This window comes from Lepidochelys kempii, chromosome 1, assembly GCF_965140265.1.
Source record: "Lepidochelys kempii isolate rLepKem1 chromosome 1, rLepKem1.hap2, whole genome shotgun sequence".
In the NCBI taxonomy this organism is placed as follows: Eukaryota; Metazoa; Chordata; order Testudines; family Cheloniidae; genus Lepidochelys; species Lepidochelys kempii.
In genome coordinates, this window is record NC_133256.1 from 149,733,091 (window position 1) to 149,749,942 (window position 16,852).

General features: G+C 39.6%; 1 protein-coding gene across 3 annotated transcripts in view; it reads right to left on the reverse strand.

Moving 5' to 3' along the window:
• The window catches only part of CFAP47 (cilia and flagella associated protein 47), a 636,073-nt gene that overhangs the window by 122,806 nt on the left and 496,415 nt on the right, over positions 1–16,852 (reverse strand). For all 3 annotated transcript variants that reach the window (XM_073358068.1, XM_073358073.1, XM_073358080.1), the window contains 2 exons: positions 13,688–13,792; positions 6,944–7,100 (listed from right to left, as the gene is read on the reverse strand). In XM_073358068.1, the coding sequence (XP_073214169.1) occupies positions 6,944–7,100; positions 13,688–13,792 (262 nt within the window). The remainder of the gene's footprint in view (positions 1–6,943; positions 7,101–13,687; positions 13,793–16,852) is intronic.

Sequence of the window (16,852 nt, forward strand, 5' to 3'; positions counted from 1 at the left end):
GTAAATGATTTCTGATGGGACTCTATTGTGGAGACGAATGCTTGTTCTCATATTAGTTTTGTGAAGAGTGTAACAGATTAGCATTTTACAAATAATAGCTTGGTGCTCTAGTAGTATTAAATAAGCCATTTGGCACTATATGCTTAACAAGACTTGCAGCTTGCTTCTTATAATTGTTCTGTTGCTGTGCAAATCAGAAGAAATAGTGACCTGCATTTTACAGTAGTGTAAAACATGCTCTATTCTATGAAGTGAAATAGAAACACATAGTATCATGGTTGCCACACACATCCTCTAACTCAAGAAGTAGGATTTGGCCAGCTTACTGCCTGTAATTCACAAATCATTGGTTGATCATGTACATTGGCTGTGCTCCTCTTTTACAGGTGCTTCTTCAGGCACCCCGGGGTCAATGAAGAGCCTGAATGCCTGAGGGAGACAGCTATAAAGGAGAAGGAGTAAGCCTTGGGCCATTGCAACTATAAGAGAAGGAAGAGTGTGTGGCACTGCACCCCATATTCTTCATAGTGATATTATTATCATATGATTAGGACATAATTATGATGTATTTTATGCAAGATAAGTCATGTGAGGGGTCATTGGAAAAGTTATTTGCTGAATGATTATCCTATTTGTATGCATATATTATTTTTGTATCTGAAGTTATGAATATTGACTGTGCAATTTATTCCAAATGTAGTTAAACCTAGGTAATGCCCACAAGACAAGATGCTTTCAGTCTAGATGGTGGGTGGGGAAGAGCCTATCCAGGGCAATGGGCCATTAGGAAAAAACAATAGGCCTTAAGAGAAGCTTATCTCCTACTTGGTGATGAGACTTCCTAAGAACACGCCAAACATCCTGTGAGTAATGGCTGCTATGACTCTACAAGGACATGTGATCAGACCACATGATTCTGGACTCCATCTTGGGATGTCAGTATTTTTTCCACAAACAGGTCTGAAAACCAAAGCTTTGAAACAAAGGGTTTTCGCTATATAAGGCAGGTAGTGACATCATCTGGTGTTCTTCACTCCCCACACAAGACGACTCCTGGAAACACCTGAGGAACAAAGACTGAACTGGGGGAAGTGCTGGACCAAGGCTAAAGGGATTTCTAGCCTGTAAATGAAACACGTGGGGATTCCAAGCCATAAAGTGAGTGCAGCTTGCCCCTTAAGAATATGCAGCCTGCTTATATTATCTCTTAGTGTGAGAATCTGCTAATTCATATCCAATCTATTTCATGTATCAAGCTTAGTTGGCATTTTTTTTTATTGGCTAGGTAACCTGCTTTGATCTGTTCGCTATCACTTAAAATCTATCTTTTGTAGTTAATAAACTTGGTTTTGCTTTATCTAAACCAGTGAGTTGGAGTGAAGTATGTGGGAATCATAGCTCAGGGGCAAAGGCTGTTGCATATTCCTCTCCACAATGAGGGATGGGGGCAAACTTTATGAGCTTATGCTGCACAGTTCCCTGTGCAGCATAAAATGGTATAATTTTGGGTTTATACTCCAGAGGGGGTGTGCGCCTGGGGAGCTGGGAGTTGCCTTAGCTGTAGCCTTCCTATGCAGGGGCTGGTCAGAGAGCCTGCATGTAACTGCAGTTGGGTGTGTCCCTACCTGTATGTATGCTGTTGAAAGTATAGGCTGGACGGCTTTGCAGCTTGTCACAGCAGCACAGTGTGAGAGGCAGCCGGGGCTGGTGGGTCAGTGTACCCCAGTTCCAGGTGGCACCCCGGGGGGAACCTGTTACAAAGTGGATGCTTGTATCTCCAAGAGGAAAAGATTTGCAAGTGGTACCAAAACTTGGGGACAGAACTAGGTGCTTCCTCAATGAGATAGTGAAGAGGTGTTTGGGAGCAGGGCAGATAATGTAAAAGCAGGCGACCCAGAAGACAAGTGACACCAGGGTGGAAAAAGGGAGCTGGAGACTAGTAGGAAAAGAGGGATTGGACAGGTTAAGGAAGCATGAGACTAGGCACAGGATAGGTGTTGATGAGATTGAAACAAACATATGTAATGTGGCAAGGGAATGAAGAGAAAAAGGAGACAAAGGGATTGGTTAACTATTGGGAAAGGAATTTACAATAGAACCTCAGAGTTATGAACTGACCAGTCAAACAGACCTTGTTTGGAACCAGAAGTATGTAATCAGACAGCAGCAAAGACCAAAAAAAAAAAAAAAAAAAAGCAAATACAGTACAATGCTGTGTTAAATGTAAGCTACTAAATAAAAGGAAAGTTTAAAAAAATTGTCAAGGTAAGGAAAGTGTTTCTGTGCTTGTTTCATTTAAATTGAGATGGCTAAAAGCATCATTTTTCTTCTTCTTAGTACAGTTCCAAAGTTGTATTAAATTAATGTTCAGTTGTAAACTTCTGAAAGAACAACCATAACATTTTGTTCAGAGTTAACATGTCAGAGTTACGAACTACCTACACTCCCGAGGTGTTCATAATTCTGAGGTTCTACGGTAATTTGATTTAATGTTAAATGTATACACATTTAATGTTAAATGTACACACAGAGTTCACCAAGTACTACAGTTACACCAAAGATGGTAGGTTCATGAATGAGACTGATTGGAAAGGGAGATGTTCCACAAAAAACTAAGAAAACACCATGATAAAGTTTTAAAACCTTTTCTCTAGGAAATGGGGTCAGTGTACATAATGCTTCTAAGCAGTTTGGAGCATACAAGTGAAATGAAGCCCCATGGTTTCATCTGGTTTCATCATAAGTTGATGACCTAGTCCTCAGGGTTTCACTTCCAGGTTAAAAGTGGGGGTGGTGGGGGGAAGCAAAGAAAGGAAGTAGTCAGATGGTGTGCTGTCCTAAATTCCCTGTAAGCCACATGGCCATGCAGCAGCCTATTTAGTGCCACTCAGGCACTTAGGGAACCTACTCAGGGACCGGCCGGGGGAGGGGCTCCCTTCTCCCAGCCCCCAACCTGCCATGGCTGGAGAGCTCATCCTACGGCTCGGTCCTGCCCGCTGACAGGGCGCCCCTACGCGGCCTGAACCCAGCCACAGCTGGGGCAGCACGGCCCAAACCTAAGCAGCCTGGCTGGAACCCAGCCGAAGTTGGCATGGCCCAGACCCGACCCAAGTGGTCCGGCCTGGTCCCAGCCACAGCTGGCGTGGCCCTGACCCAGCTGGGGTGACCCAGCCCAAACCTTCCACAGCGCCCCTCCCCCAGCTCAAACCCAGTCCTGGCTGGATCTGCCAGGGCTGGAGAAGGGGTGCCTATCCTGCAGCCCCAGCCCCGGAGGTGCTGCAGTGGGGACAGGCGCCTTTCCCCTCAGCCAAGGTGCTCCCGGGGTGCGGGTGAGGGTGAGGGGAAAGAGTCCTCTCTCCCCCCCGGAGCACCCTACTGCACCTCAAACCCCTCATTCCTGGCTCTACCTCAGAGCCCCCACCTCCAGCCTGAGCCCCCACCCCCACCCCATGAATTTTGTTATGTGCACCAATATGAAGGTCATGTGTCACACATTGCCTCCATATTGGTGCACATAACAAAATTCATTCTACACATGGGTGGGAAAAATTAGAGGGAACACTGGTGCTGTCTCAAAAATGGAGCTGCATTTCACCTCAGTAGTGAATGAATACACTTCAGTGATTGGAAACTTTGTTCAACTGAGTCCAAGTGCTTTGAGGTCCAGAATGAAAAACATTCAATCAAGACAAAATTGTTCTTTTTACCAGACACTGCACAATTTTTACCAGACGGAAGGTGCTAACAGAATTGAAGAGCCCTGTTATAAAATGGCAAGATCTCAGCTAGATCATGGGGTGGGAAGGATTGAAGACAAAATTCTGAAGAGTAGGAATGGGATAGAACAAGTTTGATTGGAAGCTCCCTGTGGGGAAAGTAGGTGGAGGTAGGGTGTGTGTGTGTTGGTGTGTGAGGGGCGAAATCAAGAGACTGAGGGCGAATCTGAGCCTGAGATGGGGTGGAAGTTGGACAGTGGGTTGTGGGGGGGAGGTTAGTAGGAATGTAGAGGGGAGATTTGCAGATTAGAGAAGGGGGAAATTACCCCTCTATTATAGTTTGGTCCTGGACCTTAGTCCCTAATGGTTGAGGACCTTTTTGGAGCAAGGTCTGGTTAGAGTTCATTTCTTCTAGGAATCAAGGCCTGAATCCACAAAGGCATTTAGGCACTGTAATTGCTGAACGTTATGGCACCTAACTTTTAGGTACCTAGAAAAAACAACAGGAACTACGCTGCAATCCACAAAACCTGAGTTAAACACATAGACTCCTATGCAATGAATAGGGTGAGACAAGCACCTAAGAATGGGATCACAACAGCCAGAAATGCTAGGTGGGGAGCTACTTAAAATAGCCAGTGGGAGCTGTCAACCGTGTGTCCTAAACCCTGCCACTCTAATGGAGAGTAATGCCTATGTCCAGGCTGGAAGGAAGCATCTCTCTGTTAGCTATCCACGAATGGAACCTCATCTCCTGAAGTCAAGCAGCTTAGATGCCTAAGTAGCTTCTTGCGGGAATGACTTAGACACCTGCCTCGTTCTGCACAAAACAGCTGAAGCAGGAAGCGCTGAGCTTCTAACTTTAAGCCCAGTACTTAGAGTGCTCACCTGGGATGTGGGCCTGAGAAGGACAAATGATTTGAACAGAGTTCTCCCTCCTCTTGGGAGCGTACTCTAACCACTGGGCTCTGGGCTTTTCTGATGTGGGGCTCCCTCAATCTGTCCTGTTTAAGCTGTTCCACTGCAGATAAATAATGAGTGATTGGAGCAAACGGACTGGACTCAGGGGAGAGACACAGAATACCACTCTGTTAGACTGGTGGTTAGAGCCCCCATCTGGGTCCAATGAGGACCTAATGAGGTCCAGCTGTCAGCTGCTCCCGCCAGGACACACAGCTCATAGGGTAGGCCAGGTTTTTTCCTTCCTTCCAGGGAGGCTAATGCCATCCTCCCCTTGCAAATTACTATTACAACATTATTGCTGGGTGGGGTACCTACACCCTGTCACACATGTATTGCTTGCATATACCTCAACTGTTATTTAATCCAATGGAGTTTGAGTTCGTTGTTCAGCACCAGAAGACTTAGTTTTGTATACCATTTCTCAGCTTCTTAAATTAACACAGAAGAATTCAGCTTTAGCCAAAATAAAGATTTCAAATCTAGCAGTGGTATGCAAATTATGGGGTTTTCCAAGGTCTCTATTTGTCCCATCCCAATTTGCTTTTCAGTGCTGATATGTTGAGACGTTCCACTGTGGGATGTATTAAAAAACGGCTATCTTGTTTTCTCTGATAGCTAAATGATTTATTTGTAGCTGATTGAGCTGAATTTCACATCTGAAACTGAAAGGGTCAGATGTCTGCTATCATTATGACAAGAAACCAGCCATTACAGAGATTTAGTTTGGATTACTCCCCTATTTACTGAGTTAGCTACAACCTGTCTTTAAAATTTCCATTTGCTAAATGACTTAAGCCATCAAATATGTTAAAATGTCATTTATGTGAACAATAAATTTCAAGATGAGATAGTTAATGACTAATCTCAATAAATCTCCACCAACGTTTTTGCCTGGACAGTATTATGGCTGAATTCATAGATTCCAAGGCCAAAAGGGGCCATCGTGATCATCTAGTCTGACCTCCAGTATAACACAGGCCATAAACATGCCCAAAATAATTCCTAGAGCATGTCTTTTAGAAAAACATCCGATCTTGATCTAAAAATTGTGATTGATGGAGAATCTTCAAAAAAGAACTAGATAAGTTCATGAAGGATAGGTCCATCAGTGGCGATTAGTCAAGATGAGCAGGGATGGTGTCCCTAAGCTCTGTTTGTCAGAAGTTGGGAATGGGCGACTGGGCATGGATCATTTGATGATTACCTATTCTGTCCATTCCCTATGGGGCACCTGGCATTGGTTACTGTTGGAAGACAGGATACTGGGCTAGACAGACCTTTGATCTTACTCAGTATGGCTGTTCTTATGTTCTTAATCCACCACGACCCTCGGTAAACTTTTTCAATGGTTTATTACCCTCACTGTTAAAAATGTACATCTTATTTACAGTCTGAATTGTCTAGCTTCATCTTCCAGCCATTGGATCATGTTATACCTTTCTCTGTGAGACTGAAGAGTCCCCGATTAAATATTTGTTCCGCATGTATATACTTCCAGTCTGTGGAAGTCATCCCTTAACCTTCTATTTGCTAATCTAAACAAACTGAGCTGTTTGAGTCTATCGCTCTAATCCTTTAACCATTCTCTTGGCTCCTCTCTGAGCCCGCTCCAATTTATCAGCATCCTTCTTGAATTGTGGGCACCAGAACTGGACACAGTATTTCAGCAGTGGTCACACCACTGTCAAATAGAGAAATAAAATAACCTTTCTACACCTACTCAAGATTCCCCTGTTTATGCATTCCAGAATCATATTAGCCACAACTTCACACTGGGAGCTAACGTTCAGCTGATTATCCATCACAACCCCCAAATCTTTTTCAGAGTCACTGTTTCCCAGGATACAGGTCCCCATTCTGTAAGTATGGCCTACATTCTTTGTTCCTACATCTATACATTTACATTTAGCCATATTAAAATGAAATTCAGGCTGCATAGACATCTTGCTTGGAGCCTTCAGTATTACAAAATCTGTACACACCTGATTTACCCTGAGATAAAGATTTGTGTGTGTGAACACGCGCATGCACGCACACCCTGGGCCTGTATCTATATCTGATGAGAAAACCTTTAAGAAGAATATTAAGACAGACTATAACCAAGCCATATTACCAAAGCACAGGCATGGAGGTACCAAGGAACCGTTCCTCACCATGTATATCTCTATTGTATCATATGCAATTTCCAGACTAGTAACCATTTCTCTATACCACAGATATTTTTAATGCAATCAAACAGAAATTATTAAAGCAAGAATCTGTACCTGCTAACAGCACATCTACCAGTATATCTTCAGTGGTAGGATTTTTGAAGGATATGATGATGGAAGAATGACGACCAATACAAGTACTTATGCTAGCTGGTTCCATTGGCTGAGGGATAAGGCCAACCCCAGACAGATGAAATATCCACTCATTAAGCTGTAGGGGAAAGAAAAACATTGATATTAGAAAAAAGCAGCCTCCACATTGCACATCTTACTGAAGCTCACTGAAGATCATTTTCTGTTGTTCTGGTTGTATACTTGTGGAAGAAATGTTGTCCAACTTTTTCTTTATTTTTATTTTATTATTTTATTATTATTATTTATTATTTTATTTTTTCTCCCTTTACGCTTAGATTTTATCTATTCTAATCATTGATCTCTTCGAAGAAATAGATCCAATGGTCTAAAAGCTTAATATAAAGAAGGACACATTGTGAATATAGTCGCAAGAAGTCCAGAGGAAGAATACAGATCACTGATATATAAGGGATAACAGAAGAACCACATAAAAAAACTAACACCGTGACAGTAAACGCCAGAAAGGATATTAAAGAACAAAGAGATACATGTATTTAACACATTTTATATTTCTGTTTATACATCAACAGCATGGAGACTAAGAGAACAGGGAGTCAAAGGAGCAATTAAGGAGGATAAAGACATTGCAGATAAATGATTTATTTGCATCAGTCTTCATTACATAGGATGTTATGGGAGATACCTGTCCCAGACCTATTCTTTGCAAGTAATAAGATTGAGCACTGATAATGATCAAGGTGTACAAAAAGAAGACCCTCAGACAAAATGAGAAATGAAAGAGAAAAAGGACTGGATAGTCCAAGAGTTCTGAAGGAACTTAAGAATGAAGTGGCTGAGTTAACAAAATTATACACTATTTCATGTAAATGGGACTTGAGGGCAATAGTTGTACTTAACTTTTCTTCTTCTTCTTCTTTTTTTTTTTTAAAGGTACTGGGTGAAAATGGGAGTTACAGACCACAATACTTCAGCAACGTGTAAATGGTTAAAAATAATTTAAAACAGAATTATAAAATGCCTAGATTAATATGAGATGAGAGAGAGAAACAAACCACCATTGCTTCTGTAAAGGAAAATTCTTTAAGTATGTGAACAAAATAAGCAGATAAAAAAAAAGAAGCAGATGAAATAATGTATCTGTATTTTTTAAAAGCCTTTGCAAAGTCCCTCACCTGAGCCTATTAATGCAACTCAGTAGTTATGAGATAAAAAAAGAAAGAGTAGGAGTAAATGATCAACTTTCCACAGGAAAAAATGCTAACATCAGGATGCTTTCTATTTTTGTATTAGAAACTGTACTGTTTCATATATTTATTAGTGAGCTAGAAAAGGGGATGAATAACAAGATGGCAACATTTGCAGCTGACAAAAAAAATATTTACATTAGTCAAGACTGTAGAAGACATTCATGAACTTCTTAAGTACCTAACCAAGCTAGATGAATGGGTAAGCATGATGACAGATGAAATTCACTGTTGACAAATGCAATAATTCTCATAATTATTGCAAAGAATTGTTTGAGTTATTTGTACATATACCTTATGGGGTTTAAAATACACAATAACCACTCAGGAAAAACACATGGACAGCTCAATGAGAACTGCTTAATGTGAAGTGGTGGACAAAAACAACATATTGTAAAGGATGTACAAGATATGGAATAGAAAATAAAGAATGAAAATATCACACTAATATAAACCACTGGTACACCATGATCTGTAGTACTGTGGTTAGTTCTGGACACTATCAGAATAAAGATATAACAGAAAGAGTGGGGAATAGGGTAACAAATACATGGAAATATTTTATATAAAGTGGAATTGAAAAGATTGGGTCTGTTTAGAGAGAAGATGAATAAAAGGGGTCATAGGAGTTACACACAATATAGAGAGAAGGCACATTGGGTGCCCTTACTTATGTTTTATAAGCAATGGGATATTCAATTAAATTGAAAAGAAAAAGAAAATTAAAGCTTATTAAAGGAAAGGTTTTTTTGTACAAGACATAATTAACCTGTGGAACCCAATGTCACAGATAATCATTGGGGCCAAGAATTTAGTAGGATTCAAAAAAGGATTAGATCTTTATATAGATGTGAAGAACATCCATAGTTACATAAGTCAAAATATAAAAAATTGATTTTTGTTTTCACTTTAGTAAGGGATATAAATCCCTTTTCCAGTCTAAGGCATAATTTCCATTATTCTAACAAAAGTTAGGGAGAAAATCCCCTATATGGTCAGGTTATTTCACAATTGTGCACCTCATACAGATGGCTCTCAGAGACAGCACAATGGATTAGATGGACCACTGGTCTAATCCAGTACAGAAGTTCCTGTATTCCTACTCCTAAAAGATAAATACACATCGGGTCAAGTTCACCCCTGGTGTAATTCCACTACCAAGAATGAATATAGTTTATTTCCTTTGAATTTAGTAAACTACTTCCCTTTATCCCCACATCATAAGCCAAAATATCCACATGAGGGTGGAGGAAATGGCAAATAAAAATATTCCTTCCTGCCAAGTTTAGAATAAATTATAAGGTAGAAAAACTTTTAATATCTTGGGTAACTCAGGTGTGGAATCAGATTGGACTGTCTGGAAGTGATGATTATGAAATCAAAATTTATTTAGATATTGCTGACTTAAATATAATGTAGCTGTGTTTCAGTTATACATCTGTGGACACCATTCTCAGCCTCTGACAAGAAGGCAGGGGTTATCATTAAAAATATTTTGTTGCAATTTGGGAGAGTACCCAGAGCAGCTCTTTGGGAAGCTTCTTTGCAATCACAGAAGAAACTGACTGGAAGGTTCCAAAGGCAGCAGTTATAATGAACATGTGACATGCAACATCCTTTAGGGGGTCATGCTCCATCACTGCCTCAAGGAGCCAAAAATCTTCAATAGCTTGAAGGAGTATTGCCAGCCGCACACTAAGGAGCTGAGACACAACAGCCTGAATTTTGGCAGATGACATATTTAGAGAAGCATATGTGCTATACATTGTTAAGATGGTTCTGTAACTACTTGTTATGATTGGTACAAATGCATGACCCTTACTGGAGTCTTGTGCCAGTCCACAGCTAACAGCAAAACAAAACATAAAACCCAGAATTTGAGTCCAATTAAACCTTAAGTTTGCTCATCCTCATTTATATGGCAAGAATATAAGAACAGCCATACTGGGTCAGACCAAAGGTCCATCTAGCCCAGTAACCTGTCTTCCGACAGTGGCCAATGCCAGGTGCCCCAGAGGAAATGAACACAACAGGTAATCATCAAGTGATCCATCCCCTGTTGCCCATTCCTAGCTTCCAGCAAACAGAGAGTAGGGACACCATCCCTGCTCAAGGCAAGAAGAAATCTTAAACTAAACTTCTTCCATACCTCTGTTTAGGCAGACTGTCTTTGCTAGGAGCAATGCAGTGAAGGAAGGGAACTGCTCAGCATGGTCATAACCCTGATGAGAAGGAAGTGAGACACAGGGGTCTTCACCCAAGAGAAGCAACAGCCGGGGAGCTGGAAGCTTGAGAGTGGGTGCCCTTGCCAGATCACTGAGGAGAAATACAGGTGCAGTTACCCTGAACTGTGACTAAAAGTACCTTTCCAGGGAGGAAAAACCAAGCAAAGTACTAAAGGGCACTTTAATCTAGTGGAGAAAGGCATAACAAAAACCAATGGCTAGAAGTTAGAAGCACACGAATTCAAACTAAAAATAAGGCACAGATCTTTAACAGTGAGGATGATTAACCACTGGAACAAACTACTAAGGGAAAGAGTGGATTCTTCATAAACCTGACATCTTCAGATCAGGACCAGATGCCTTTCTAGAAGGTATGCTTTAGTCAAACAACTTACTGGGCTCAATACTGGGGAACGGGAAGAAATTCTATGGCCTATATTCTGGAGGAGGTCAGACTATCTAATGGTACCTTTTGGCCTTAAAATCTATTAATTTAACTGTTTCAGTCCAGCTCTAATGTGAACCCATGCCTGGTAACCTAGATATTGTAATTGATGCCCTGATCTATTGTGAATACAGACCTGGTAAACTAGCTATCATGGGTGTGTGTGTGTGTGTGTGAGAGAGATATACATACATACATACATACACACACACACAAGTTTACTTAAACTATCAGTAAAGGAGAAGGTACACTTTTCATTCAGCTGCATAGAGGGTGTAGCCTATAAAGTTAGCTGTTAATAAAGATTTACCTGATAGAAAATAAATCAGTTTCTTGTGTTAGTCCTATTTCTGCTCACTGAAATTGAAATGTTTAAAGATAAACCATGCTGTCTTAGAAGGAAAGGGGCTAAATTTTCCCAGATTTTTGATTGCCTCTATTTTTGTGTTTCCAGCTGGGGACACTTTGGATGTTCTGAACCTGGTGCTCTGAAGTGTTGAGCACTCTCGGAAAAAAACATCCTCAAGGTGTCTCAAGTTGGGCAGCCAAAAAAAATGAGGCATCCAAAATTAAAGGCCAAATTTTGTAAAAAAAAAAAAAATAGACACCCCCCGCCCCCAATCTACAGTTAAAAGAAAAGGTTTAGCTTGCATCTGAAATGGAAACCTAACAGGATGCAGAGGAAGAATATGCACTGCCCACTGCAACATATCAGGAGGAAAGAACTAAAAAAAAATAACCCTAAGCAAAGAATATTTGACAAGATCTATTGCAAAGCTCCACTTCTCTCCTATGCTGCTTAGTACTATTAGCCTCGCTCCATTACATATGGATGTTGTTGGTGTGCTAGGAGAACAAGATGATAGAAATATATTAACACTCTGGGCATGCATTATATTCAAGCTGGCAGTTCAGTTGTGCTATCCCAACAAAGCTAATTTTAGGTTTCAAAAACCTATAGTAAAGTGATTAGAACCTAAACTTGGATTTTTATTCTGAAGAGCTCTTCACACAGCTCTAAACCAGAAACAAATGAAGATGATAACATCCCTTAGCAGCTTCTCTCAATTCAGCAAAGAGGCAGAATCAAAAAAGTTAAGGTTTATCCTATAAGTACTGTCATTAGCTGATTTTAGATTAGTCAGTTACACAGCTATGACATGGTTTACAGGGTCAGTTCAGATGCATTTAATCAGTGAATTCAAGAAAGGAAAATCAATGCACATTTTTTTAGGTTAAAAAGTTGTTCTAGGATTCAGATATTAGAAAACAACCACCTTAGATTTGTGCAAATACATTATATCTTTTAAAATGTAATAAATAATTAGCACCCTGGAATCATCTGGCATCAATTTGGTAAGGACTAAGGTAGTGAAAGTGAACAGAATAAAAAAAGAAAGATCCATATGGTTCACAGATGAAAAGGACATTGAAAAAAATTACAAAGGTAAGAGCAACAGATTGAAAAGGTTGAGAGGGCATGGACAAAGCAACTGAAAGGATGAGATATTGATTAAAGTTCAGCCGCAGATCAAAACTTGGAGATTTGCCATTATTTGAAAGGAAGTGCACTGGATGAGAAAAATCAAGTGTCAGGGCTCAATTTGTTCCTGAAAGGTTTAAGTGAATTATTTACTTGCTTTATTGCTTCTGTATCTGATGAAGAATTAAACTTTTAATGTATAGACCAGAGTTCTGAGAGCTATTAGGATTCAGAAAAGATAATGGCATTTTGTCCTCTTGAACTGCCCTTGCTTATATACCACTTATACCAGAAATGCTGGCTCCTTGCTTTTATTCTTAATAAATATTAAAGAGGAGATGGACTCTAAAAATGCATGCTTTGCAACCACCACCTACAGATAATCCGTCTGTTAGGCATTCTGATATCGGAGGGGGTGGGGTCAGGGGGAAGGGCTATATCACTTTCTTACTCCTTTTTTTCTTGTAGAAGAGACAAGTTCTGCTTTTGCAGTATTACCGAGAATCTTACTAGAGCCATTTCCCTAACATTCAACTGAGGTAATTTTCAAGTCAACAGCCCATTAGGATATTTGACAGCCCAACAAGAACAAAGAGGAAATTACATACATTTGGAAAGCAAACATTTCACTCAAGCACAACTCATGTGCTGACATTATGGCACTCGTGTCATAATATCAGTTCTGCTCTTTGTCTCCAGCTGCAATTTTTAGTAAGCTAGTAGGTCAAGGAGATGACTCATGCTTCTCCATTTAGTTGCTTCTCTTTAAAGATTCAGGAAACACACAGGAAAAATGCTAAAAAAATTAACACATTAAATGTAAAGAAGATTAGTTTCAAGTTAAATCAAAGGATGATAATTCTTTCGAGTCCAAGAGTATTTCTAAAGAAGATAAACATTAATAAGTGGGGCTTATTTATGATAATACTTTACAAAAGGAACTATTAAATTAATTTCAGAGCAGGAAGACTATTTCAGTAATGAATAATTTGGGATAACCTTGTAATTACTAAGCAAATTAGAAATACTAATGCATATTCTAGTTCTCTGCACATCAACCAACAGCATTAATTCTATCTAAGATTGTAGATATGCTGAAAGCTGAGCAAAGTTAAGGCTAAGGCTAAAGCAAATTGTTCATCATGTGCATCTAAGTCAATTATTTTTGCACTGGCTGTATGATTGAGGATCAAAAAATCTGATTTTAAATTGTCCTTTTGACTGAAACTTTTATTTATAACTATATTTGAAAATATTGTATTATCTGATTTCATAGTGCTTTGGACACTAAACATAGCATCATACCTGTGGGCATGTGAAGGTGATTGATGCCGTGTGATTGGCTCTTCCCAGGGCAGAAGGACAGAACTGAACAGGTACTTCAGTAGTGGAATGAGGAGCCACCATCAGCTGTGCAAACACACAAAGCAAGCAAAAGAGAGAGGAAAAAAATCAATACTTTTTTTGAGTTAGTTCCTTTGTTGTGCTTTTTATCGACACTGTTGATGTTTATTTGATTAATGTGTTCCACTGTACACATTCTCGACTCAGCACACATGGTCTGGTAAGACTGATAAAATGTACTGCAGTAAACAGTATTTAGTGGCAGTCACAGCACGTTTATTCCACAAATACTAACAATGTGGTATTACTGACTGCTCAAAAGGAAGCTAAGTTTGGTTTCTTAAAATACCAATGGAAGGAAAATGATTTTTATTTCTGATCACTTTGCTACTCTTTATTTTATTTTTTTCACATCCATGTGATACTAAAAATGCTAGTACACTGAAATCAAAAGAAACAAACAGACTTTAAGAGGAATATATAGTATGCTTATATGTGCCTCTCCTCTTCTGCTCACATACACTCACACAGTAAATGAGGTTGCTACGGTTCATCTGCTTCTGAACTACATTAGTGTGATTCACAATTGCACAGGGAAAAGCCAGGTGCCCAGCTACATTGTGATCATACAAGTGTTCTGAAGCTCAAGGCAAATCAGTGCTTTTGCCAATATAAATCAGTTGGGCAAAATCACTGATTTCACAAATGCTACATTTTATTTCATTTTAAAAAAATGATGATATTTGTAGTTTGTTCGTATCTAAACAGTTTTAATGCATTTTACTCTGTGGTCATACAGAACAAAATTGATAGATCCCATGCAAGTTAGTATTACATTTTATTCAGTGATGCTATTTAAAACTAACAGAGATCAAAACATTACATTACAACAGCTGGCACCGACAAACCCCTGTGCCAAAGTAGCTGTCAACCCTGCAAGATTATAACAGGGAGTAAACAAGAATTACTACACCATCAGTTTTTGTGCACTATAGTTAATGGTCTTGTCACCGTGTCCATGGCAGACCCCAATTTTTGGAAGTTTATAACCAAATAGGGCTTGGGGTTCTGTATTCCTTGCACGTCCAAATCTCCAAATGATGTCAGTGGGAGCTTGATTTAAGTGAGCAATGAAGGATTGGGCCCAGATGTAATTGACAAAGGGTTGAAACTTGACATGCTGTGTTTGATAACTTTTTTTTCTTTTTACAAGTAACAAAAGAAGTTTATTGTTCTGGATACATTAATTCTAATCCTATATTTTAGAGGAAATATTTTATTTTTAAGTGTTATTTTGCCATCTCTATTATATTAAAAAAAATTGTTGAAAACTAAGTTGGTGTATAGACCAGAATGTGCAATGGAGTCAGTAACATGTAAATAGATACTTACAGAATTGGATTAATAAAAGGGAATGTTCTGCAATTACAGTTCTCTAAGGCAGTGCTACTCAAACTGGTGGTCCGCGGACTGGTGCCGGTCCGCCAGCCATTGGCTGCCGGTCTGCGCGCACATTGGAAAAAAAAATTGCCGGTCCCGCACATCAGATAGCTGGAGAAGCACTGCTCTAAACTATTGCAGAGATCCACAGTTTTGGGTCTTCTGACTTCAAGAATTAACTGGCAAATATTTGCATTATATTTCCAAAACTAGAAACTGCAAAGGTCACACTAGAATACAATCCCGTTTTCAGTCACTAAAAGCATTCTGAAATTTTCACATATTAGGTTGAAATTTTCCAGGACTAGTCTCTACTCAAAGACAAAATTATCTGGACAATTTGAGTAAAAATGCTTCAGCCATTTCTGAATGAGAGGAGAGTGAAAAACACCTTCTTCCATTATGAAAAAAAAAAATCTTGGAACCATTTCTGAAAAGAACAAACAACAAAATGGCTGGTGGTAAAAAAGTGGAACCTGGCCTGGAAAGAGTTGTTAGTGATGGTGTCAAACAGTTTTTTAAAACAAATTAGGACAGTCCATTTAAAAAGAAAAAATCTAGCTTATCAGACCACTGAAGTTGAAGAATTAATCATTTAAAAAAACCAGTCAAGTCCCAAACTAATGAGAACTTGTATGTACAACTTTTCCTTTTGTATGTATTATGCAGTGTTGTCTGGTGGACAGAGCACTGGACTGGGACTCAGGAGACTATGATTCTATTTCCAGCTCAACTGCTGGTTGCCATTGGGCAAATCGCTTTATCTCTGCACCTCAGTTTCCCCCTTTGTAAAAGAGGGATAATGATACTGACCTCCTTTGCAAAGCACTTTGAGATTTACTGATGAAAAGTGCTATATAAAAGCTTGGTATTATTATTAATTATGTGGTCATATTATTTCCCAAAAATATAGCACACTATTTTTTTCTGCAGCCCTTTAAGATGCAGCAAGATGTAAGTTACTCAGTGAGAAAGCCAGGGCCTCGAGGCCAAAAGAGAGGGTTGCAGAAGAGAAAAATAAATAACAGGAGGGCATAAGGTGTAGACATGAAGGCTAGAACTTCAGCCTGAAGAGCCTGAGACAGGTGGTATCCCCCACAGTGCAACCAGGAGGCCATGCAGAGACACAGCAAGGGACTACTATGGAAAGTAGTTGCCACAGGAAGTGCTTTAAAAAGGACTAAATTTTGCACACTTCAGATAGTAAGATGTGCTGAAGATACGCTTTCATTTCATTCACATAAAAGCTACAGCGATAACAAGTGGCTTCTGGAGGTCTTCACAAGAGAAACTAGTGGGAAAGAGCCTCAAAAAATCTGAAGACTGCTTCTATGAAAACACAAAACTTTATTATGAAGCAGTTAGAATTGCTACATACACTGCATATGAGAGATATATCCAGAAAAAAGAAAAGGAGTACTTGTGGCACCTTAGAGACTAACAAATGTATTTGAGCATAAGCTTTCGTGAGCTACAGCTCACTTCATCGGAAGCATTCAATGGAAAATACAGTGGGGAGATTTATATACATAGAGAACATGATACACACTGTAACCAGAGTGATCACTTAAGGTGAGCTATTACCAGCAGGAGAGCCGGGGGGGGGGGGGGTGGGAACCTTTTGTAGCGATAATCAAGGTGGGCCATTTCCAGCAGTTGACAAGAACGTGTGAGGAACAGTGGCGG